This window comes from Lepeophtheirus salmonis, chromosome 3, assembly GCF_016086655.4.
Source record: "Lepeophtheirus salmonis chromosome 3, UVic_Lsal_1.4, whole genome shotgun sequence".
Taxonomy (NCBI): domain Eukaryota; kingdom Metazoa; phylum Arthropoda; class Copepoda; order Siphonostomatoida; family Caligidae; genus Lepeophtheirus; species Lepeophtheirus salmonis.
Window position 1 is genome coordinate 29,020,139 of NC_052133.2, and position 26,896 is coordinate 29,047,034.

Here is a 26,896-nt window from a genome sequence, read left to right on the forward strand (position 1 = left end):
TGTAAGAGAATTAATATCCTAATATCAAATATGTACAATAGTTTCCTAAATTGCTATATTTAACCGTATTTGAGGACCTAAAGAGTGTTTCTTGGAGGACAAGGAAGCTTCCGAAACCAACATTCTTCCTTTTTTAGCAAATTCACAATGGGGGATAGATGTAGTTTGTAGCCTTACAGTCGTTAATCAAAGGTGTGTTCTTAATTCATGATAATTACTCAGATATATATCTTATTCCAGTGGTATTGATAAGAAGATGGATACCTTGAATGAAAAAGGAATGGTTAATTCAGATTTGAGGGTATGAAGAACTTTTTATGTACTGGACTCCAATGGCAATTTGTTATGAAATCCAGGAGCATATTAACTTGGAATTTTTGCACTCAAACTCGTAAGATTTGGACATAGCTTTGATTCATCTCACATTCACTATGAAGTGTCTTCAGGCAATATCAATCATTAATAATTTAAAAATATTTTTAAATTATCCTCTATGAATAATTCTGAAAGGAGGTTGGCTTCTCTGCTTATTAATATATCACATATAAAATGGTTAACTTTATCAATAAATCGTAAATAGCAAACGAACGTTTCTATACAGTCAGACTCGAACTTGGTCAACTCCTTGATGAAATCTTTTAGAGAATGTACACTCCTGTGATGAGTAGCACACACCATCTCCTCCAGAAACGGGTTGAGTAGTCCAATGAAAATAAAAAGTCATTTGTCTGAATAAATAGTTAAATCACTATCCATAAGGCATAATTTGATCTAATATCTTTGCAAAGTAGAAAATACCAATAATTATTATTTATGTTTATAAAATTTACGTATATTTACGTCAAATGATTGAGCGTGATCATTGATTACTTAAGTAATCCATTCTCTGATATATCTTGCCTCTAAGTACCTTCACTAGAACACTCATTTCTGTCGATCATGATTCTTATTTTTTAAACTATGATACGCTGAGTTATAAGACAAGATACACAAATTGCTGCGTTGTTTTTTCTCAGCTAACTCAAGAAGTTATTAACTATAATTAATTATATTATTATAACTATTAAGTTATTAAGTGCAAACTCAAAAATGAGACGTCGACAAACTTTGCTAAATTAATATAGAAGATATATAAGTAAGATAGGAATGAAAGATTTGATCATTTCTGATTCGGATAGTATATTTCAAGGATCATCATAAATGATTATTTTGATAATTAATTATAATGTTTGTGCTTTTACATAATTGAAAATAGATTGATTTAGTATGTCTTATTCAAACTTTTTTGTTCATAAACGTCACTTGCAATAAAAATTATGATTAAATACATACGCATATAATAATATGTATTTTAAGACAAATATATAGTACAACCAAGGAAAAATAGAGAGACGGGAGTGGGGGGTAAATCGTCGTTTTATGAGAGAAATGGAGAACCAAAAAGTCTTGAAATTAAGGAATTATAAACTTTTCAATTGAATAAGTATTTTTTTCTGTTAAATAGAAGCCATTGTTAAGAAAGGAGATTAGTTATTGATGCAGGAATGCATACTATTTAACATAAAAAAATGGAATAAGTAATTGACTAGCGCATTAGAAATATACAAATTAACTTTATCGAACGATTGTAATAGTTTATATATATATATAAATATGTATATAAATATCAATGAGATGAAACAATCCATTGCATGATGGCTGTGTCACGTCCTCCACAAGATATGAGTCTCGAGTCATCGGATAAAAATTCTAACCGTGTCACTTGAGAACTGTGACCACCATTTACATGACATAAGGACTATAAAATAAAAAAAATGATTATGCAAATGATTAATAATTCTATAAGATAAAAGATTTTACCTTTGGCTGAGTAACTGGATACGCAAATGTCTTGATTTTACCCACGTCATCTCCTGTAACGAGTAGTTTCTTGTTGTGCGATCGGGATGCTGAAACCAAATCTGTTCCATCAATACTTTCAGGCCAAACACCAATTGTATTAAAACTTAATATGCATGTCTGAGTCGCCCATTCTGTGTCTCTCATATCTCCTGGATTAGAAATTTGTCGACAGAGATTGGCATTCCCTAAAAAGCAAAATGAGTTATTAAAACATGAAGGTTATGATTTCATTTTGAAGACTCACAGTATAAAAGTTCATGATCTCCAGAATTGGATTGAATGTAGGTGCTGTCAGCGGACCAATCAAGGTGAGTAAGGAAATGTGAATGTCCCTATAAAAACAGGATCATTATTGTAATGTTAACAATTAATTCCATTAGTATCATGATTATTCTGAATTAAAGGCAATGTTATAACAATAAAGCTATGGTATGTAAGTAAAAGAACGTACCAACATGTTCAATGCTCCACTACTAGCTGTCTTTCTTCTACGTGAATCCCCCTAATTAGTAAAAATTAACAGAAATGTTAGGAATTACTTTATTAGTATACAATTTAAGTAAAAGGACTGAATTCGAATGGTAATGCGATTTTTTTAAACCTATACACATTTTAGCAGTTATAAATATATATATTAATGGTGGTAATTGTATATTGAGTTAGAATAATATTAGTAAATATTTTAACTGGACAACGAAATAATGACCGATAGAAACTAGCTGTACTTACCATGCATCTACCGAGGCGATTGTATTTTTTATAGTCGTCCGAGACCTGATAGACATAAATTACATTATCTCGCGATCCCAAGGCAAGAAGTTTTCCATCAGGTGAAAAACGAACTGTTTGTATAGCTTCAGAGCCATCTTGATATAATCCATATACCTCCCGAGTTCTAGAGTCAATTACCATCCACTTTCCGCAAACCATTCCAACAAGGAGAACCTCTCCGTCATTTGAAAAGCATGCCGATTGGGCTTGTTCCTATTACATTTAAAAAAAGAGAAATAATTCGTCAATAAGAGGATGGGAAATATATAACCAGTCCGTACCCCAGTATCACTACTCCATATCGAAGTATGAGATAAACTGTCCCAAAGATGTATTCTACTTTCATAATCCGCAGTTAAAAATTGGCTTTGTTGAGGATGAACAGCAAGAGCCCAAATTTCATCTACATGTCCCGTTACAATTTCATGAAAACTTAATTCAAACGTGCCTTGCAAAATTGAATTGCGAGTTGATCCAACAAGGAGTTGAGATCCTTTACCCTGGGAAATGGTTCTAATGGATCCCATATGTTCAGGAAGCTCAGCTTCCATTCCCGTACGTCTATAGAGAGAATCAAATTCTACTATGCGCCGATCTTTTCCACCACCAGTGACAATGGAACCGTCTTTAAGTACACAAATACTGAATATTGGACCGTTATGCACTTTCCTCAATGCCTTGGTTACCGCATTATATCCACGTCCCCAAACAGAAATATTTCCATTTGAGTCTCCCGTTAACAAATCTCCTGTGTAACTAAATGCTAAGCACGTAACATACTTGGGCTTATCCCTTTGATCAAATAAACCCGTTTTACGACTCAGTGTAAAGCCAGTGCTATCCAACTGCCAAAAATTGACATGTCCTTTCCCGCATGTAACAATTGAACCACCCTCCAATGGATGAAATTCCGCAGCGACGACAGTTTCGTTAGAGCACTTCGTTTCAGTGATTTTACTGCCTCTATCACTTCGTTGCCAATCCCAGAGGGATATGGTGTGGTCTGATGTTTCTTCAACGGCGAGCAAGAGGTTTCCCCCATCTGCTTTAGAGAACGAGACGCAACAAATCGATTTTTCAAAGTCTCCCAAGCCTAAGATATGAATTGTTAGCATACTAACGGAGTTCCATACACGGACATGAGGCTGGAAGAAATACAAACATGATTTCTCTATTGAGTAAGTATTTATGATAAAAAATATTTGTTGATGCATTTAATTATTTCATGTAATTTGCTAATATAAAAAGTAGGTCAACAATTCTTACTTTTTCTATTATCAATACAAAAAACTACTTAAGCATATAAAATACCCTTATCTATATACATAAAATGGGTATGGAAGCATTGTTCCTTTTTTAAAAAGAAAAATAATATAATTCCAAATTACCCTTCCATCTCGACGATCATGACCAGAGCTTTGACCCGTCGCAATTACCAATTTATTCGGATGAACGGCAAGACTGGAAAACAAATAAAGATGAATGCAATGAACGAAATACATTATTTTTTTGTATGTAGAAAAGTCTTACCATTTAACATCCTCAGTGTGCCCTAGATAATGTCTTTGTGTCTGTTCTTCTGAATTATACAACACAACAACTGCCGCCACAAAGTAAATCATTTCTCCGGTAGGAAGAAGATACAAATTGGATCGTGCATCCCTTCCTCGATATCCATAAACCCACTCTAGCTTTAACTTTTGTGGTGGAGCAGGAGAGACTTTGGACAATGAATAGTATTCTGAGTAAGAAGATGGAACAAAGAGTTGAGTGGGACGTCCTCGAACATACATGCTGACTGATCCCTCATCAGGATTATAAACGGCATCTTTTGTTCTATAGATATTTAAATAAGGGAAACAAAGTTTAATTTTTTATGTATATATATAAAATATTAATAGATTATGTGAATTTGATTTCATCCTCGATGTGCATAAATCTGCTCACCCATGCTTTGAATAGCGTCTCATATATCTCATATATGAATGAGAACAACCTACAATACCTCCTGTAGAACTACGAGAAATTGGCTTTGTCATGTCTATTGATGTTAAATGAATACTAAACGAAATCTTAATACCGAAGCCTAAAAAAATAACATGCGTTAAATTATTTTTGAAAGAAGGGCGCACATCTGACGTTTTCTATTATTATCTGGTGATTATTATAATTTGGGTGAGAAAATTATGCACACTGAGTCGGCAAAGAAAGGAATTCAAATGATTACAACGACTGTTATATATGTATATATATTTTTACCCGTGTCTATGTGACCGATCAAGATTTTGTTGAGAGCCGAAAGGAGATCGTAAACTTAGTAAAGACCCACTGGGCATTCTCCTAAAGTAATAAAAAGATAAATTATATTATTAAAAGCTACAATACGTATTATTAACACAACCTTTGGACATTGTTGGGACCAGGGGAATGATCTCTAAAGTCACTAGTTGAATTCCATTTCTTAGAATTAGTAAGATTGGTCATGGAACCCGATAAACTGGAGCTTCGATTGTTGTTGTGGTTACTGATGTGATTATGAGTTGACATGTGGTGAACATCTTGAGGGATTAGGGATTGATGAGGTCTTTGTGAAGGGGTTGAAAATTGTTTGACGTTGATATTATTATTATTATTATTCTTGGATCGAATTTGGTTGTGAGTAGGGGACGGAGAAGGAGCAGGGCTCATGGAGTTGGAGCTATGACCGTCCGAATGTAATGAGCCCGTTGATTGATATAACGCAGATCTTCTAATTATGTAAGAAAAATACAAAGAAATAATTAAAGTTAAAATAAGGGATTTCCTTTTTAAAAATAAATAGGAACACATACAATTTAGAAACATACTTATATATGTTAGGGAGAGGCTGGTACCCAAAAAATTCTTAAAAGTTGCCAGATAACGTTTACCTTTTTTTGATACCATGTACGGATCTAATAAATCTATCTAATTTAATTGAAATATATTAATATGAGTACAAAGCCGATGAAGTTTCTATGAAAAGTGACACAAAACTATAAAAATTCCAATTTTAGGATTTTTGAATATATCTCAACATTTTTTTTATTAAATACATATTTTATACGCAATCTATGTAATCTATAACATCAGTTCTTCTTTTTTTAATTCATTTATGCACTATTTAGGGGGTGAATTTTAATTTTCATAGATATTGAATTAAATAAATTATAAGACACATTCAAAAACTCAAAAATGAAATTTATATACAAAGTTTTTAGTCCAAAATTTCATCGGCTTTCTGCTCTAGGAAAATATTAATATATTTCAATGAAATTACAATGTTCATTAGGTCCATACACAGTAGTATCATCAAAAAGCTTGTTTAGAGTAAGTCTTGGCATAAGCCTCACCCTAATGTGTGCATATAGATGTTGACATAGACTAGGGAAACAGATAAATTAACAAATAGTTAGCACAATTATTATCACTTAGCAGTATTAGATATTATTATACATAAATTGGTATTAGGGATACATTTTTCCGGGGATTTATCCGAGGATTATACCTAAAGGATTCTGCATTTAATTACTTACTTATCTAAATTTTATTTTACTTTATATGATTCCCTAAATTAAATATTAAATACACAGTTGCGAGAGTTGACTTTAAGCCTGCGTGTTGGGTTGCGTATTTCACAATTATACAACTCCCAGCTCTACCAAATATTTAAATCGTTCATCGTTTACTATTTAAGGTTCTTTGTTTTTGTTTTTCGGATTGGGAAATTAAATTTAAAAAGTGGGATCTACAGTCTCTAAAAAAACTATCCAGTGAAAATTGTAGTGATAATGATAAAATGTGACTGAGTAAGACTACCTTAAAAATTATTCATTCTTCTTGAAGTATAAAAATAAATACAGACTTAAATTTCTCATTACGTATTATTTATGTATACGGGATACCATTATTAAAAAAAAATATTTCCTGGGATCCCACTCAAAAAAAAATTGCACGGGAAATGAGAAATCCTAGTACCTCCTATATCCCTATTAGGGTTGATTATTTAATAGGTCGTTGTAGTGTCAACTTCTCCCTCTGAAGTTAGCATTCTCGCCAATCTTTGGTGTAAATTATTTTAAAAATCCATGATAAAATAAATATATATGAATTCAAATATAATTATCCTATTTACCTACATTAATGCTATTTTAAATGTTGAAGGATCTCCTCTTTATAGTGGTAATTCATTCCCCCCCCCTCTCATGTCATAACAGGCAGAATCGCTCTCCTTTTTTCCTTACAAAAATGTCAAGTCTACCCCTCATATATTCTCCTATTTTGCATTTTATTTTTATCATTAAGACTAGTGGTATTTTTAGAGTCTACAGGTCCTGCTTTTTTAAAATTTCGTATCCCAATCCAATCTGCAACAAAATAAGTATGAATAATAAATTATAATAAACAAGCTAATATTTGGTGAATTACTTGTATATAAATCAACAAAACTTATGGACGAGTCCGTTCTAGAATATCTCTTTATGATGGAACAAACAAATTTATTACTATAAAATGCAGGATTTCCCGTAGGTGTAAAACACCGAGAAATTCTGGAAAAACGGAATCCCGAGAAAAAAACCCCAAGTAATAACATAAATACATAGAATATGTAGGAACAGCAGGAACATACAAATATATAATAGAATGTTAAAAACGAGAATTGGTGCTACATAGAAACTCAAACTTGAAATGTTCACATAGATATTTAATATATTTTGAAAACGAAGAGGAAGGAAAAATAACAATATATTAAAGTGGGAATGGACAGAAAGAGTATGTGATAAAATAAATATGTGTTAGAATCTAATAATAATAATAATCGTGAGTAAATATATAAGAAGGTCAAAAAGACCATCTAATAGTATTCCTTCTTCATGAGAACAATTTCGAAATTATTTAAATTGTCAATCGACGTATTTATGTAATAATACTACTACATAAGTAAAGAGGCAGAGGGATGAGGCCGACGAGGATTTCAATGCCATCATATATTATGAAGGCGCATAAAGAGAGAGGTATGACTGAGTGACAAGACCAAAAAAATTATAAATAAGAGGTTGAAAAAACCTCATTCAACTTGAAAAAAAGTCATATAATATCATATTAAATTTAAGTAAATTAAATCCCCTATTTTCAAAGAATGGAGGGGGAAACAGGGTTACAATTTCCTTTTTTCATACATTTTCAAATAGCCTCCTATTGTAGTAGGTAGTTATATTTCTATAACACACTCAGTTATTAAAAGTTATTTGGACCAACTGATTTCGTTCTAGTGCCTCCGGCCTCGATCCTCCCCATCTACTCTTCAGATTGTTATATATATTACACATATCAACAAATTTTTGCCCTTGGATTGATATGCTCTTGTGCTCATGTTCCTCAAGGAACATGAAAATGACCTTTATAGCCCAACATGTTTAAATAAGACTTTCAAAGAAATGGTTCATTTTCTTCCATTAAGAAAAATATACATCAATTATTAAAATACTTTTAGAATCTGGAAACATGTACCTACAAACTATATTGTGGGATTTTCTTTATCTAACTCTGATCTTACAAGATAAATATCATGTAGATTTCAAAAACGCTTACATTTTGGCTAATAACGTTCATTTCCATACTTCTTCAATTCAATCCAAAGGAAAAAAGGTTGAAATTTTGTTGACTAGTGTTAATATTAATTCCACATAACTAACTAAGAAACATAAAAAGTGTTAGTTGTTCAACCATAGAATATGTATATTATCTATCTAGGTTCTGCAAATCCTCTGGTAGGACTATGATACTTAAGATGATGGCAGTGATATACAGCCTATAGATTATTATATACTATAGTAGTAGTGAGTCAAGGAGGGTGTGGTGACTGTGAGGTTAGAAATAGAGATGATGTAGACATGTTGTAGGGTGTATTATATTATTGAGAGTAGTGGTGGTGGTGGTGGCTTAGTACTTAGTAGTAGTGGGTTATTATACACACATAGTATATAGGTAAGTATATAAATATATATTTGTGAGGTTGTGCTCTGTAACATTAAAATTCAATGACTGACCTTAAAACCCTTTGCCCGTATCTTTCACGATTTGAAGCGTAAGAGGCTCTCCTAAACAGTTGTAAATCCTTGCATTATTAATATGTCATTTTAATCATTATGGTAAGTTGTCAAATTATCATCATTTAATAGATTTATATGAAATATAATTAATACAATGTTAGTATTCCATCTAACATTAATTACAATGCTCTTACAGTATTGCATGATTAGATCCAAAACACCAACAACTCCTAGAGGCTATGTTTTTTTTGTTGTCAGCTGTCAATTTGCTGCTTAATTCTCTTACTCCTCTAGCTAATAGAGCTTAAAACATGGATTAGTTTAATTTAAATTAGTAAATTTGTTAAACTTTGAACAATTCCCTGCGTTCGATTATTTCATGAAGAAGAATAGTCCCACAGAGACCATACTCCATTTGGCAAAAAATCATATCAGCTTGCTTTTGTGTAGACGTACACATATGATCTAAGTATGAAGGTATAAAAATAAGTAAATTGCAAAAAAATCGTCAGTCTATTAATGAGAAGGAGAAACGAAGAGAAGCAACTGTTTGTGTATGTTGTACCTACAATGTAAGTAGTCACATCATAACCAAAAACTAGTCGGAGTGTTCTTCCAAAGAACTTCCTGAATGATAACCCCCCATTCCCCCTCCTTCTTTTTATCTTGTCCTATCCCATTACATATAATAATAAGATATATTTTTCAAAAATTCCTTTGGCTAGATATATTTATATTCAAATACGTACAATGAAAGACATTATTGCAATCAGTCCTAGGCCCTATGTAAAACATATATATTGTTATTCTTTTATTACAGCTTGAATATTGTACCTATGCAGAATAATGCAAAAAGGAACGAGAAAAATAATACACAACAACCCACACTCCGCGTAGGATGGGATGACAGTAACCTTCATGAAAAAAAAAATGGACAACATCGAGGAACTATGTTTATACATACTATATACATAGTAATATGATTATAATAATCGTTAACATTATTTTTCCAATCATTCACTCACTCTTGAATTCCGTTATCAGAATACCACCAACCCTTTGGACAACCGTTCAATATATATATTGTGATTAGGGATGTGAAAATTATCGAAACCCTCACGTGTGTAATTCAATAACTTAATAAGTATTTCTTTTTAACTTTGAGAGACAACATATCTACTGATAGAGATCCCTCTCGTCGTTAACTTTATTGTATCGCAAGGCCTTTCCTATAAAAAGAAACAGAAAAAGGACCATATTGTGTTGGTCTTTATTTAGGACCGCGGTCCAGTCCAGCCCCACTTGTCGGTCCTTAAAGAAGGTAAAATCGATCCCTCGTGACGTCAATGAGGGTGGTTTTCTTCTTTTTAATTATTCTTTTATATAGTAAAATAAATTATATAACTAAGTAACAATATAATATGTTCGTATTATTTTCTATTATCATGAAATATATATTTCATATATCTTATTTGCCTTTATAAAACATCGATATTTTTCTGAAAAATTCCAAGGACTGACAGTTAAAGAACTCTCCCAAGGACCGACAGTCCTAAGGGTCGGTCCTAACACTGGACCGAATAAATAAGGACCGACACAACATAATAATGGGCCATAATCATTTGGTATATACTATAATTATTTCAATGATTGTTGAGAATTGTTCAAGGCTGAACAAAAGCTAACTCAAATTCAACCAATCAAAATTCAGAACACTGATAAGCTGGGAGAAAAAAAGTAAAAACATCCACAGCTGACAACATAATACAGTTTATATTTTGATGTTAGTGAGGTAATAAAGTGCCCTGTAAACCAGTGATTCCCAAGCTTTGGCACTCCCCCCTCCCTCATATTCACATTCAGTTCTTTTTTATAACTTGTGTTTGTAATTTCACCTCCCCCCCTTCCCGTGTACACCACATTGTATATAGTCCATCTTTGGCGTAATGTTATCTTCTTTTTACAGGGGGATGAACTAAATTTTGCTCATATATTGTGTTAAGAGCTTGATAACCTTGCAGAGCCTTAGACGATGCACTGCTGAGTAAAAGTGGTCCACAGAGTCCCCATTGAGAAAAAAAACTGCAATAATGTGTGATAATAGTGCTTCTTGCTCGCCAATACGTTTGAAGTTTCAAAATAGGAAATAATTAATTATAGCTGGATAAACCTCAACTATTACGGGGCCCTAAGCAAAACCACCCAAATACCAATTTGGATAGGGATAATAAATGTGCCAGGATTTTTGTACCTTGAGCAAATGATATCCCATCATTTGCAGTGACCTAGGAAGTGTTAATAAGAGCACTAATATCTTGCAGGTTACCAACATATACTTTGTTTATTTATTTATGTATGTCCGCGAGGGCGGTTAATTTCTTTTTTCATCTCTAATTATTATATATACTGTTGTGTCAGTCTTTATTACAGTCTCCCGTCCAGTTCAGTCCAACATACCAGTCCTTGAGGACGCCGCTTAACTTTATTACTTCTGTTTTAATCAGTTCTGGTACTGGTAGTCTGAAGGAGTGGTCCCAAGGACTTATAATACCGGTCCTAAGACTAGACCGAGTAACTAAGGACTGACACAACACTAATTATATCTAATCAGAATGGAGTGAAATACAAATCCAGATTAAATTTGAATGTTCTACTATTTATGAGATGAAGATGATGTGTTGTACTTAGTCAAGGTTAAGTCACTCATTCTCATTACAATATGTCCAAAATGAGATTGAAGATGATTCTTTAAAGAAATGTGCACAAGAGGTTTGGGATGATGATGACAAGACGGTTTTTATTATACGTAAGGTATGTAGTAGGTACGTATATGTACTATTATAATTTGTAAAGAAACCATGATTATGATGGCATAACCATAAACAGAAATGAGGATTAATAGAAAATTGCAAATAATGAGAGACGGGAGGGGGGGGGTAAGAAATAACTTGTTCATCAATTAATAAGGAAGATCATTTTGGGGGCAAACTTTCTAAAAAGCAAAAACTTGTGAAATTGCCATCAACTACCTTAGCATTCCTGGGAGTGAAAAAAAAATGAAGATAGTGAAATCAAATGTATGGAATGCCACAAGAAAAATATAATTAATGGTACTATCTAGTTTTGTAAAAAATGCTGATCCAGGATGGATTAATTGATATTTGACTGTCCCATTTTCGGGTTTATATTTTTCTATTTTCTTTTCCCCAACACAATGACCTTTTTTCTTTCTTTTTGTCCTATTGGTCAGATGGAGTATATCTAATTAGATACAAGTAAACATTTTAGTACTATAATTAATACATCTGACCTAGGAAATCAAAATACATATTAAACAAGCGACAATATAAATCAGGTTTCCTATTTTGTAACAATTATAATATGAAAACTGGATACGACCACTTAGTTGTAGTGACACGCTTAAAATATGTGGCCGTTACACCAGGTTTGACTGCCTTTCCTTCAATAGGAGCATTCGGTTATCGAATTCAAGCACAGGGAAACAATTTATTCCGAGCGCACAGTCCACTGAGCCACGCTGCTTCATAACCTTTTTTCCTGCTAAGGACAGTAAAAAAACTGGCTTGAGCAAAGTTTGAGTCCTTTTTACCCTTTTTGGCGTTTTTTGTTAATGGGATTTTTGGGTGGAATTTGTCCATTTTTCAACCTTTTTTTTACGACCGTCACAAAAAAAAAAAAAAAAAAAAAAGAGTCAAAAATTGTACATTTAATTTCTTTTTTTACTATATATGGTTATTCAGTAAAAAATACCTTGTGCACCTTATTTTCCATAATGTATGTTGTCACTAAATGATGTGGGATTTCCCATTTGATTATCAGAGATAGTGAGTGCTACTGCTCCTTTTTGTTCAATAACTATCGCTCCAACTGTTTATATAATTATACAGAGTTAAATTCTGTTGAAGTACTTATCTACATTTTTGGCCAATTTCGACCCAAAAATCCTTTTTTTCAAATTAAAATGGCAAGAGAGGCTTCAAACTTTACTTAAGTCCGTTTTTTGATTGTATTCAGCAAAAAAAGTCTTTGTCGAGGGAAAAAAATATTAAGCCAAACAGTTGAATGAGCATACAGAAATGAATGTAGTTGTAAAAAATAAAGACATAAAAAAAAAGACAAGTTATAATTTCAACAACTTTAGAAATGAATGACTCCTCTTACTATCATCTTTTTAGTTAAGTACAGTAATCAAATTAATAGTATAAATCACCTTCCTTTAGTATATCAGACCACATAAATCATCAGATTATTATTTTTTTTTTTGTATAGTGTACATCCCACAATCTTGATATATGGAAGTGTATCGTCTTACAAACATGCATTCATCAAGGGCACAATTTGGTCACCCTCCTTACTTTTTGCAATGACATAAAACAATGCATGTTATGTACGGATAAAACAATTAACGTCTACATATGTAGACTCCTATGTACATTAGGCTGGTTCTTAAATTTGGTGTTTTTTCTCTCGAAATATTAGTCCAAAAATGTTCCTTTTATTAAATAAATATAAACTTTAAGTTATGTTAATTAATGTTTAGAGCACTGATTCCCAACTGGGGCTCCATTGAGCACAAGTGCATCGCCTATGACTCAGCGAGATTATCCAGTTCATCAAGAAATGCCTTTTGTAAAAAAAGTAAAATGGATTTCTTTGGTCAACCCTAAAGGGGCCATATACGTTCCATTTCAAACAAATATGGATATAAGCAGAAATAACTTGTTGAACTAAATTTTGATAAATGGAGTAGTAGCGTACTATTCCTAATGTTATCGTTCACTCAATCAGTATTTAAAAAGCCGGCCTACATAGCATCTTGCATCAATTCATTGTTTGCATTGCAAAGAATGGCGGTAGAGCTCAGGTGCATCTTACTACCCTGATTTGTCTATTTACTCCACTTCTAGGTAAGCTATGAACAAGGAAAATTAAATTAATATGTAATTGCATTTAACTTTTTAGACTGAGCCTTCTAATTGGTACGTATATGTGCCAAAGAGGACATATTTTTATCATGGATTCACAAATTCATACCCACATGTTCAATTTGAATAAAAAGTGAATGATTTTTCCCCCAGTTATATAATAAATGACGCATATTAACATTAAAAACATATTTAAATTTTTTTTTAAATTGCCAGAAATAATTTGGTACGTATAAGATTAATTTAGCGTCATCAAAACTCCCACGATTCATCAAATATCGGCAAAAGTTAGAGGCTTACTAAAAATAAAAAAACGGGCAAGATAGTGAGGAAAAGTTTGAGAATTACTGGTTTAGAGATTTAAGATTTAAATTTCATAATTTTATGAAATAAATAGAATTATTTCATACTGTTGTCAATATAGAGCCTTTTATAATAAATAACTGTTTCAGATGATTAAAAAAATTTTAATATAGTTTTCCTCTAAAATGAATATTTATTATACAAAAAAGACATTTTATCAAGACGGCGTATAGCGTGCATTCCCTCCCCTCCCCTTAAGTACATCTACCATAAGATCTAAACTTTTCTTTATTTTGGTTCATCGACTATTTTTAGGAAAAAATCGTATTTTTTCAACAAATTTTGTTATTTCAAGGGTCCCTCTAAACATTAAGCAATATAGCTTTTCTTATGGAAATATTTATTCATTTTTTACCAAAATCTTTGAACTATGTCTCCCCATCATTTCGAGAATAAAAAAATAAAAATGTACCAGTCTAATGAATGGACTAATTCCTTCATATAATGAAATCAATGGGTGTATGGGAGAGCTAATGATTAAATTCCTTCTGTGCAAAATCCGTACTCCCATACATAAATATGCCACATTTGAAGGGGGAAAAATGAATGAACAGACACTTTAATATAATATGTAAGAGGAATTTAACGACTCAGGTGAAAAGACAAAAACTTAAAAAATATATATTAAAGAAGTCACTGTAATTTCCCCTTTGCAAAAACCCTATAACTTATAAAAGTATAACTAAGACTCAAATGTGTGCGTATATATTATATGTAGACGAATAATGAATAGTAGAGTGATCCCTATTTTTGAAATGAAATAGTAACTAGGTGACCATTTAAAGTGAGAATGTGGCATGTCTTAAGAATTACGAAAATAGTTAGTTTGAACTTCATCATAACCATTGATATTAGAAAAAGTTTTTCATCACTAATTTTGTTTCCATTGGATGATTTGAACCCCGGTAAATTAATAATTCTTTCTTCAAACATTTTGAGCTTTTATGATTGAATTGTTGATAATTCGTGAATAATTAATTAGTGACAGATTTGAATGTATTTTTCTGCAAATGAAATTTGATAAGGGCAGCTCAACGTAACTTCAAACTAAATGAGCCAAAATCTTTAAAATGAGACTAGTGAGTTTTGGATAAAGTGGAAAGTAAACTATTTTTTATAATCCTTATTTATACTTTAAATGGGCATCTTCATACTCAATAGTGCCAAAATAGTGATCACTCTAATGAATAGTACATCCATTCGTGACACACACAGCAAGGGTAGACGACTTCTCAAAACTTCTTTTTACCAGTTTCACAACAACTTTTATTATATTATATAAGGTATATAAGGAGAGAGGAGATAGAAAATACTACAGAGGTGTAGTGGTACACTTATAGGCCAGCATAGGTACATAAAGCCAAGATGACAACGATGGTGACTGAGGTACATGATAAATAGAATTGAGGGGGTAAAGAAGAAGATGAAGAAGCACCGTCGCCGCAAGTTAACATAGTATGTGTATTAATGATCAAAGCATGATCCTACCTGTTTACAGATTCATGATGGCTCATGGAGCTTCCACTACTCCGAGGCCCACCCGGGGAGAATTCATACTGTGCTCCACTAACGGATAGGGGACGACGTAGTCCACTTAGGGATCCAGAGCTGCGTCCATTTGTTATTGAGGAATTAATGTTGATGCTGCTACTATTATTGTAGTTCTCATCACGCCGTAATCGAACCCCTGGATGGGATGTTGACATCACTTGAACATGACCTTTCAAAAATATGAAAAAAAGTATATAAAAAGAAATAGGATAACTTTGATATCGTTTAATCTCTGGATAGATAATCTAGCGAGACCAAATTTTGATGTCCAAAAGAGGACAAGTATCCCGGATAAGTAAAAGGGATTTATATAAATATTTTTTTTGAATTCAATATAACTTAAAATATTAAGATTCTTGTAAAAAAAAAATTGGATATATATTTAAATTCAAAATATTACTTATTTTTAATTCAAATGAAAATTCGGACAGAGGACGATTTATCAATCTAATATAATGTAGCTATAATATATATAGATCAGAATCTCATGGGTGTTCACAATTCTATGAGTACTAAATATGTAAAAAAAAAAGAACTGGAAATGCCAAGCCTTAAACTCTAAAGTGCTGTTGTTGTTTTTGATATAAATCAAATATGGCTCTTTCGAAGAGATGAGTCATACATAACTCTCATTTGATGTTTATGTATGTACAATGTATAAAAAAATAAATGTTCTTTCATCAAGATATGACCAAAGAAAGGAATGGGAGGTTTAAACTTCAAACATAAGGTCATCCCGATGGTGATAAGAAATAGAAAAGACACATACCTTTATCAGACTCTAAGGAATTGATTCTACGTAATGCATCAGCCAATGTGGCTCGTAGGCAAGTTATTTCGTCATTTTGATCATGAACCCTTTTCTCCAAATCCGATACTCGATCTCGCAGTCTTTCGTTTTCATGCTCCACCATATCGTCTGTTTCAAATCAAAATAAAAGAACATATTAATTAGTATAACTCATTTTAGAAAAAAACAAAAAATCTTAAAAACACATGGCGCTCTATAAATGCATCTATTTTTGGACAACACCAACGTACTCGCAAAAAATATAGTATACCTATACATAATATATGTATGATATAGTTATTGCAAAGGTGTGGGATACATTGAGTTTAATACATAAATAAATACATTGTAAATCATTGAATATAAGCTCCATTATAATCCAAAAAGGTATTGAACCCTTTTTATTTCTAGTATCAATGTCCATGTACTACTTACTACTTACTACTTTCTATGATATGAAAAACACCCATTGTATATCATAGCCATAGAATCATTAGTAAAAATCAAAGGAACTTTGTGCACCAAACAGAATAATAATATTAAGATTCCTAAAACGCACTACTATTAATATAGGGTTGTATCCATACCGTCCCACGTCCAATCCTTGTAATCAGTCCATTTTTAATGTCGTCTTGTTTCGTCACATTAAGTAATGTCTTTATTTTGTCAAGAGAGAAAGATAATATTTGTGTTAAGTTAGACGAACACCATCCAAAAAAAATGTTTCGTTTTGTAATTGTCATGCAAAAAACATTCATTGATGAGTACATTTCATCTAGTCATAGCTGACAAAATTAATACTTTAAAAGCGTCCCGAATTTTAAAGATTAAACCAACTTTTAGAATGCACTATTCTTACATAATTAAGACTGAATTAAAGTGTACTTATTATTCTTATATAAGTTGATGAATATTGATTTATGATAACGTTATTAAGCAAAGATTGTTCTAAGAGGCGACTTTTTGTGTCCAATTTGGACGCGTCTTTAAAATTTAGGACGGGATTGGAGTGGGCACAAAAGTTTTGGGACCGACACATCCCTACAGTATTATTAATAAGTACATAAAATGAGCTTATTCCTTACTCCAACAATCGTTGACATCTTTTAAAGGAGAGGATGACTGTTCAAGATCCTCCTTCTCCTCGTCTCCTACAGACTCGGAAGCACTCTCAAACATTCTACTGGCTTCAATGATATCACTGAGTGGACATAGTGTATCCGTTGTGCTTCCAATTTGGGACAAAATCGGCATTGTCGCGGATCGGACAACAACATCCTCGTCGTCAACAAACATTTTTTAACACTCATGCTCATGGAATCATCAAGTTTGAAAATTTCAGCACAGGATCTACTCTCTCTTTGATCCGGTCTCTCCCTCCTTATTTAATTCCTTAATACAAGTATTTCAAGAAGAAAATAGCGAGGCATCATCATATTATTAACAGATATCCAAAATGATCTAAATAACCAACGACATTTTATTCCCTTCATTAAATGGATTTAGATCCTTTTGTGATGTACACAAGATAAGTTGTATTATACTAAGGATTTAATCATTTAAAATTAGATACGAACTGTGATTCCGAGAAGGAGAGTCCATGTGCTTTAATATGGAGAGTCATGGATACCAAAGTTACCAGGTCAACATTAAAAACTAAACTAATGCAAAATACTAAATAAAATGCGGAGAAAAAACAACATAGAAAGTCAAGGGAAACGATAATAATGGGACTAAGAGCGAAGTTGTTCTCATTGTAGGAGAAATGGAGAGAGAGAGAGAGAGAGTTGCTAGAATTATTATGAGAGCAACGTATATATAAGAGGATAGGATGAATCAGAATATCCTCATTGAACAGAGAGAAAAAGAGCTGTTTCTCTCTACATTCACTTACAAACAGAAAATGTCAATAAATCGAAATGCACTTACCCTCTTTCTTTATGTCCTTTTTATCGGCTTCCTCAGGAAGACTTGCTTTCCTTATAGGAGATCGTGGACGAGGATGTGAGGGAGAACCCGGAGGTGGAAAACTTTGAGAACGACTCCAACAATCTACCAAAGGAGGTGGGATTTTACGCTCTGAGATGCCTCTAAGAGGTTCTAAGGCTATAAATTCAGGGTTAATATCTGATGAAGACGTAGAAGGTGGCACATATAATTGAACAAGGGAGTCTCCCGGAGGGGATCCCTCTTTCTGGAATTCCCTCTCGTCTGGATTAGCATGAGAAATAGTTAAGGGCTCAGTCAATCGACGATCTAATGGCACACGGAGAATAGGTCTTGGATAGTCTTCAGTGCTAGGACTTGTAGGATGCGACTTGCACTGCTCGGAGAAATCAAAGCGTATTTCATCTGCAAATCCAACTCTTCTTGGACTCACGGGGGTGGACTCTGAGTGCTTCAACACAGACTCAAAACTTTTACTGTTTCTTGGACTCAAAGCCAAATGATTTATATCCACATTTAATTTATTAAATCCGCTACGATTTCTGTTTCTAAGAGTCACAATATTACGCGTACCACTATGAAATGAGTTAACCATGTCTGGATTACTATTGTAATAATCTAATCCTCCTCTGAAGTCAAAGTCTGAGTCCACAATATATCCACGTTGAGGCTCAAGCCTTTGTGGAGGAGGAGCACGGCGACGATTTCCAGAAAGAGTCCGTTCATCTTCTTTTGGATCTTCTCGACGTAAGAGGGATTTAAAGTCTAATTTCCCCTTAAAAACATCCCTGGGAATATCTTTTTTATCCTGGAAAGATCGTCTACGATCCAAATTAATGGATCGGACTCCAAAAATGGTCATTATATGATTATTTTTTTGTATCTTTAATTTGAATTCCTTTTTTAAATATTTATTATTCTTTTTAATTAAGTAATCAGATAATATCAAAAAGTTACAAATACTTGATATCTTTAAAAATGAATTAGGTATTTATTGATTTGAAAAGACATACGATGACCATTAATGTGAGTCTCACCTGGAGGTTTAGATGGTCGAGGCATGCTGTGACTGGAATAGGATTGTTGATTGCTATTCGAGTAGCGTATGTCATATGTCCTTGTTGTAGAGGACTGTATATTTCTATTAATTCCGTGCATTGGGCAATCCTCACTATCAGTCGTTGCAGAGACAACGTTCACTATTATTCTGTTATTATTATTGCTTGAACTACTATTAAATCTCGATTTTTTCACTGCAGAATCCTTAATAGACACTTCCTTTTTAAGAGATAGTAACTTATAGATGTTTAAATTGGAGCTAGTCGCTAAGGATGACGTCGATGACGACGCAGATATGCCTCTTGAGAAATCTTGACTCATCTCCGGGACATTACCCGTGTCGTAGTGGATTCAACCTCCAGAGACACTCAACTGAAAAACAACTATTTATTTCCCTTCTTCTTCTTTCCATGCATGGCTTATTTTTCTTGTATGTGCCCGCAAGATCCGCTCATTTTACTTCTTGGTAACCTTCCACACACATGAGTATGCAGGCATATAGAACTAGTATAATACGAATACGTAACGTAACTATAGTTAGTTATAGTAATATTAATATAAATAAACGCACAGGAATTATAGGAACTCATAAGTCAAAGGAGTGCGCTGAGGAAAAGTATTTAACATGAGGAGTTTGTAATAACAGAAGTACTAAAGCAACGAACTGAGGCAACAAAACAAAAGGATCTCTTGTGAGTTGTATGAATGTATTTTTGAGCATACATACATAGAATAACTTGTGTATATAAAGTTTATTAATGTAGGATATCTTTTCCCCATCAACAGGAGTAAAATGCTTTTAATAATCATATAAATTTCAGTCATCCTCTCTAGTAAATAATATTGCTACAAAGAATCTACCTACGATATATTAAAAGATGGATAGATAACAAAAAGAGAGTGATTTTTGCTGGTTAAATAAATCAGCTGTTCCATGTATTAAATATTATATTTATTTGCAGAAAAAGCTTGAAAACCCTATCAAGTATTGTTTTAGTGAGAATAGTTTTTAATTATTATTTAATATATTTGAATCTTCAAATACGTATCCCATTTGAATTGAAAATCCTAGATATTTTTGTAGTAATCTATGTATATTGCAAACTGTGGAAATACAATGAAATTGAGGATTTTTTTTACATGGATGTCATTATAATATATTATTTCCTATATACATAGAATATCATTCAAAAATGCCAATATTTATTTAAAAATACTGTCTATCTAATACAATAAAATAAAAAATCCTTACTGAAAGTAACACGTCAATTTATGTGAGTTAAACAATAAACTAAATTCTAGCTTGGATTACATTAAAAATAAGTGATAAATTAAATTGGCATCATCTTTATTTGATAGTTTTTGGATATTCATATTTATTACTTAACATGAACTTATTAATGTTTAACATCTAGTTAAATTAGTATATTATTTGTGAAACATAATGACTTTTCAGGGGCGTAATCCCTGGTGGGACTAAAGCCAGGGTCCCCAATAATATTTTCAGTAGTAGTATTTATTGATTTACTAATCGTGAATTAGACTCACATACATACATCCATATTCTCAAATACATTTTAATATATTAAAATAAAATGATAGCATCAACTAATAATTAGAACATGGCCAATGTTGTAATACAATAAGACACTTTAAGACAAAGAAATTTTAACTTGTACAATTTGCAACTTGTACTAACATAGCAACTTTTAGACAACATATTATTTAACAAATAAAAAATAATGAATATGACTTTAGATGAAGTTAAAAACAAGCGTGTGCAGCTGAAGCTTGGCGTGTTATATTAAAAAGAAAAGGAAAATAAATGTATTTAGGGTTGTAAATCCTAAGCATTTTTTAATTTGCGTGTTTTGTTGTTTTCAGCCTGAACAATGTTTTTTTTTTTAATTTGCTCAAATTGCTATCATTATTCTTTCCTAATTGAGGCGAGAACATTGAGAGAGTATTGAATAACTAGAATAACTACGTGTGAGTGTGCCCATGAAAAACGGAGAATAACCAGAAACGTTCCCTGGATCATATATCTTTTTTTAGGCACGCAGCCAGTGTGTTTGTGTGTGTGTGTGAAGGAGTGAGTCTAGTGAAATGAGAAGAATAAATGGGACTACATTAGGAACATAGTGTTCCTTGTTTTTAGATTGAATGGTTTATTTTTCCCTTGACCGCTCTTTCCCTAGAGTGATTTAAGCAAGGCCGGGTAGTACCGCTAGCATATAATAATACTAACAGAGGATATTGATGCTCTTCTCAAAATAAAAATGTTAATTAATTACTAGGCTTTTAAAGCTTCAACTTTACTGCATATTATATAGATAGTAGTAATAAAGTAAAATTAATCCATCCAGTAAAAAAAAGAAAAGAAAAACAATGTAGGCGCACACTTATATTGTCTATCCCCCCCAAAACCACCATAATATGGGTTTTAAAAGAAAACAACTCATGGAGTCACTCATAGTCTCATAGACATTGCCTGGATGATGAAGGGAGAAAAAAATTATGTAGTAGATGATCCAAGTTAGTCGGTTGTTGAGCGTCGCATGCATATACAGGAAACAAATAGTTGGAAGAATATTATTATACATATATATTTGTTTTATTAGAGTCCTTGAGTTATAAAAAGATATCCTCTAGGCATAGTTTATTAAAATAAAAATGAAATAAACCAAAACGAATATCTACAATATAGAAGAACCAACATCTTCTAACTCAAATTACTTATACTAAATACTCATAATAATAATAATTCTAATGATCATCATTAATTTTGCAACACATCCACAGTTTTATAAATCTCTTCAAGACAAATAGCCTCATGGTCCATGGACGAGCTATTATTATAATAGTCGTACATTAATTACAAATTATCCACACAGAGTATTGAGGTCAAGTTGGTCTTGTTGCATATTATATATACTAATATTTACATGATACAAATTATTACATAAGAGTATTATTTATACTTCCGGACTGCAACATAATATGTGGCCCATTAACACAAAAGTAAGCTAGAAGGATTTTTATCAAAATAAAGCATGGATGGCAGACCTTTTTTGTATAAAGCGTTTTCACCGACCTCATACATTATATTATAGTCGAAGGAGACGTCATCTTAGGCTCATAGTTCATATTTTTACTGCATAAAATGCTTTCAAGAAGTACAAAAGCCTTTAAACCTGCATTGAATAGTGTGATATTTGAATTAAATCAAAGTAATAGGTATTGAAACTCCCATTCAAATCACTAATTTTGTATTATCGTTTAGGGATGAAAAAAGTAGGAGTATTAGAGGAAAATATCTTATTCTTTCGTTTATAATAGTTAATTTATTGTCTACACTATAGAAATAAGATCGTATGGAGATGTACTAACATATTTGCAAGGTTGTGCCTTTATCGGTCTGGCACTCCAAACGCTTCTTGAATCCCATAACTGGAACTCACAAAATCGAACCAAGACTGCAATGTATTGCTTATTGCTCTCGGTTCTGGTGCTTTTTTCCCTATATAAAATATATAGGGAAAAATTATATTATATACAATAAATAGGCTTTAATCAATAAGTCAATTTTCTGAGTTTTTTTTTTTTGTTTTTCCAATGATTTTCTTACGTTGTCACTGTGATACAGTTGTATCTGAGTTACAAATAGCTAAGGGCTTCTTATGGATCCGGAAAAGTAGTTTTAGGGACCAGACGGTGTAAATAAAAGAGGGAAGGGGTGGGGGTAGATTATGGATCCCGGTCCGCTACTCAATATAACATTTCTTAAGCCAGGGTTTCTCAAACTTTAATATGTAAAAGGTAGTTGTGGCCCTGGTTGTATATAATATCATTTCCTGGGTCCTAATTCTACAACAACGCCCCTTGTTTTAAATGCCTGTTACCAAACTGAGCCTGTATAAAGATGGGAACTGAGAACAAAGCCGTTGAAATGAAGAACCCAGACCAGGACCGATAGAGCTGCTTAATCTGAACTTGGTATAATCTTGTATATTTTTAATACACATTAGGGTCAGATATACAAAAACTAGGCAATAGAGGAATATATTATTAATAGACGATAAGGTTTAAGTCTTTACATTAGTATAGCCTATTTTGACATCCAATAGTCTTCTTTTTTCCTTAACATCAATGAAAAAAGTGTTTTTCATTTTTTAAAACTTTTTTGTTTTCAGACCTGCTATCTACTTTCATGATCCTCCAAAGTGCTAATTGTCCGAATATCTCGAAAAAGTCGAGGTTCCTCTTCTCCTACTTCAATGGAAATAACATATTCTTCGTTTCCCAAAGTTATTTCTTTATTATTAAAAGGTTGCGATAATTAAATTTCACCTTTCCTCTGTCGCTGTCTCCAATTTTGAGATAGAAAGAGAAAGTATGGCGTGTGGGCAAACTTATAGAATGTACCCTTTAGGGTCATGTAAAAAGTACGTACACAAATTTTTGGTATTTTTTGACACCCCATGTTCGCAAATGGAACACATTAAGTGCGTACTTTATTACAACTTGTGTTTCCAATTTCAAAAACCCTCCCCCCGTCCCGTACGTACTTTGTAACTAGCCCATTTCTCAAAATTGAGTCCAAATTAGACACATTTGTATTCTTCGAGGAATTATCATCGATTTCTATTAATTAGGATTCTTCTGATTAATCCTTTGAAGACGCCGCAAATAACACTTAGAGTAGACAAAATTCATCGTCACAAAAAAAGAATTTGAAATGGATGGATTTAATGCATTTGTATTGGGGTAAAATTAAGTCTCATACATCAAATGAAGATTTTAAAGAATAGTTAACATTCTTGGGTATCTCAAATTATCTTAGATATTAAATTTTCTGGTAAAAAGCAAAAATTAATTTGGGGGGCTACAGTCCCTCCAACCCACGTCCTGTGGACGCATCTGATTTCCAGAGTCAACTACAATTCCCTTACAGCAATCGCAGAGGCTGAAGTTGTGCAAATAAGTTGTAAGTCTGTGTGTAGGCCTCTCTGTCTAGTTGTTCAGAAAAAGTACAAGCACATTGAAAAATATAATATTTGTCTATAGATGGAAAATATTAAATCCGTAAGAAACTACTAATACAAACTATTAAATGTAAGAAACTCTAATTCTGAACCACACAGTATAAGAGGTAAGCTACAGAAAAAGGAATCCTTCAATTTGTCAGCCTCCAACAATCGAATCCATAATATCATTTAAGATTGCATAATAGTACATTAACATATCACATAATATGTCATATGTAAGTATAACAATGAAACTGATTGGTCCTTGAATAGAAAAATTTGTTATATTTATGTGAAGTTGTAGAACGACTAAAATATGTATCTTCTACACTGTTAATTATTTCCGCCATCAATTTAATACGTATTTACCAAGTATACACATATCTACATACCTTTATACATACTATTATGTAGGTAAGTATGAGGGGTTAGACAGTCTCATGAAATTGATTAAGGCTCTCATACCTAAAAAACAAGAAGTTTATCAGGCTTGGACATTGAGAAACATGCTCTGCGTTTATTTTTTGAACTTTTAAGGGCCTAAAAAGAAGAAATTGAGCAATTTAAAGAACAATCTATGGTCCTTTAGTCGTTCATTTACTCGTTCCTGTTTATTTTTCTCCAAAGATATCTCAGGATCAAAGCTAAAACCAATGATATCAACAATTTTTGTCTAAATTTAATTGCCGACAAGATTAGTTTTGTATCCACTTTGGTAAGGATCATAAATATATTATCCCAGACTTAGGGCGCTTGCATCACTATCATGAATAGTCATGTAAATCCGCTGAATTTTTTAGCTGGCCCATTTTTTGGAATTAGTAATCTGAGGAATGAATTTTCTTTTCCTTAGCAGTTGCCATTATTATTTAATTATTGAGTACTTAACTTCTTTTTCTTCTATATTCAAAACCTGATTGAACATTCGTGTGTGCTCATAAAAGATAGACAGAGTAAACTTGAGGATTTTTTGTGGAGGAATAATTGTAAGTTCTTGTTGGACTCACAGTAGAATTGAGGATCGACATCGGATAAATTCTTGATAATGTCCTTGTTTATTTTGTTCTCTCCTTCTTCCCTTGTCACAGCTGATTTTAGCTGATCTAATGAAATGTCATGAGCGTTATTCTTTCTCTCATCCAAAGCATTCTTCAAATTGGCAGGGTTACCATGCTGATTTTCTATTGTTTTTTCAGCATGCACATTATACCTGTTTGACTAGCAACTTTTTTGGGATTTCGATTACAAGTAGTGGGGAAAAGCTTTTACATGGTATGAAAACAACCAATGCCAAGTCGCATCTTTATTGTCATCTTTAGGTAAATCACGATAAAATTATAAAAAAGGCGAAAACTCTTCAATTAGTAAATATAGATACTAAAAATACATTTGTAGTCATTCTGCAAAAAATAATTTTGATACACATTGTTTTATCCTATAAAAAATAAAACAAAAGTTTTTTTTGTAAAATTATCCTATGGAACAAAAAAGAGAAAAAAGTCAGGAAAATTTGATGATCTGCGTATACGGTCATCCTTCTTTTTTTTTTTTTTTTTTACATTTTCACAGAGGAAAGATGCATTTATTTTTATGTTATTCGCTCTATTTGACCAATAAGGTTGCTTTAGAAAAAAAACTTTATTAATATTTTTTATTGATTAATGCTGTACTTTAATCCTTACTCACGAAGTTAATAACTTTTTTTTCCTACCAAACTTTGAACGGGATGTGCTACCTAAAAATAACATCGTAGGGCAATTAAATTTTGGATATGTTATTTTCTAACCATATGAGAACTTTTCCGCACTATCCGTAATCGAAATTCAAAAAAAGCTGCAAATCAAACCATTCTAATGCATTATAATGCACATATCACTGATCATAATAATTTTATATCTAACGACGCAACCACTATGAATTCACAAAGTGAATAATGATTACAGAACAAAATAGTTTATATCAGCTGTCAGTGTTTCGGTTTCTTTTCCTCTAATGTGTTTTTTAAATGTTGAATGGTAGTTGAATTAGAATAATAAGCTTTTTTTTAAGCTCTGAACAATCCTAAATAACTATTGAATAATAGTTGCAGAGTTGGAAAGAATTGGCTAACAAATACTCACAGCTGACTTTGGGACTTTTTTATTTTTATTTTTTTCAGAAGAGATATTCTGAGATACAGTAAAGGAAACGGTGTGAAATAAATTAGCAAATAAGGGCCTGAACATAAATTCTGTAGAAATGAACGGTTGAACGGAAAACATTGTGAACGGGTTTATGGTTGTTATCTATCTATGAGTAAGAGCTTTATTCATGGACCATTGTATACATATATATTTCCTTTATTGTTTTAAAAGTCATGTGCAAAAAATACGAAATTGCAACAACTTTCCTTTACTAAGTATGACATATCAGGGGCGTCTGCAGGATTATATATACATTGCAGGAGGAAGGGGGAACTGTTTTTGAATT

The 26,896-nt window shown here is 32.4% G+C and overlaps 1 protein-coding gene across 15 annotated transcripts in view; it reads right to left on the reverse strand.

The window, feature by feature from the left end:
* Nucleotides 1–1,162: 1,162 nt before the first annotated feature.
* LOC121114855 (echinoderm microtubule-associated protein-like 2) overlaps nt 1,163–26,896 on the reverse strand; it is a 117,082-nt gene continuing 91,348 nt past the window's right edge. For 2 of the 15 annotated variants that reach the window (XM_071887286.1, XM_071887287.1), the window contains exons 3-14: nt 16,374–16,523; nt 15,542–15,773; nt 5,075–5,422; nt 4,933–5,013; nt 4,204–4,509; nt 4,062–4,134; nt 2,955–3,818; nt 2,632–2,886; nt 2,354–2,404; nt 2,147–2,234; nt 1,861–2,087; nt 1,163–1,798 (exon numbers count right to left, since the gene is read on the reverse strand). In XM_071887286.1, coding sequence (XP_071743387.1) covers nt 1,667–1,798; nt 1,861–2,087; nt 2,147–2,234; nt 2,354–2,404; nt 2,632–2,886; nt 2,955–3,818; nt 4,062–4,134; nt 4,204–4,509; nt 4,933–5,013; nt 5,075–5,422; nt 15,542–15,773; nt 16,374–16,523 — 2,807 coding nt within the window. In that variant the 3' untranslated portion in view covers nt 1,163–1,666. Of the gene's footprint in view, nt 1,799–1,860; nt 2,088–2,146; nt 2,235–2,353; nt 2,405–2,631; nt 2,887–2,954; nt 3,819–4,061; nt 4,135–4,203; nt 4,510–4,932; nt 5,014–5,074; nt 5,423–8,741; nt 8,793–15,541; nt 15,774–16,373; nt 16,524–17,479; nt 18,130–18,323; nt 19,188–19,378; nt 20,009–26,896 lie in introns of those variants that run through there. The other 13 variants (XM_040708947.2, XM_071887279.1, XM_071887281.1 and 10 more) reach the window with 13 other exon arrangements.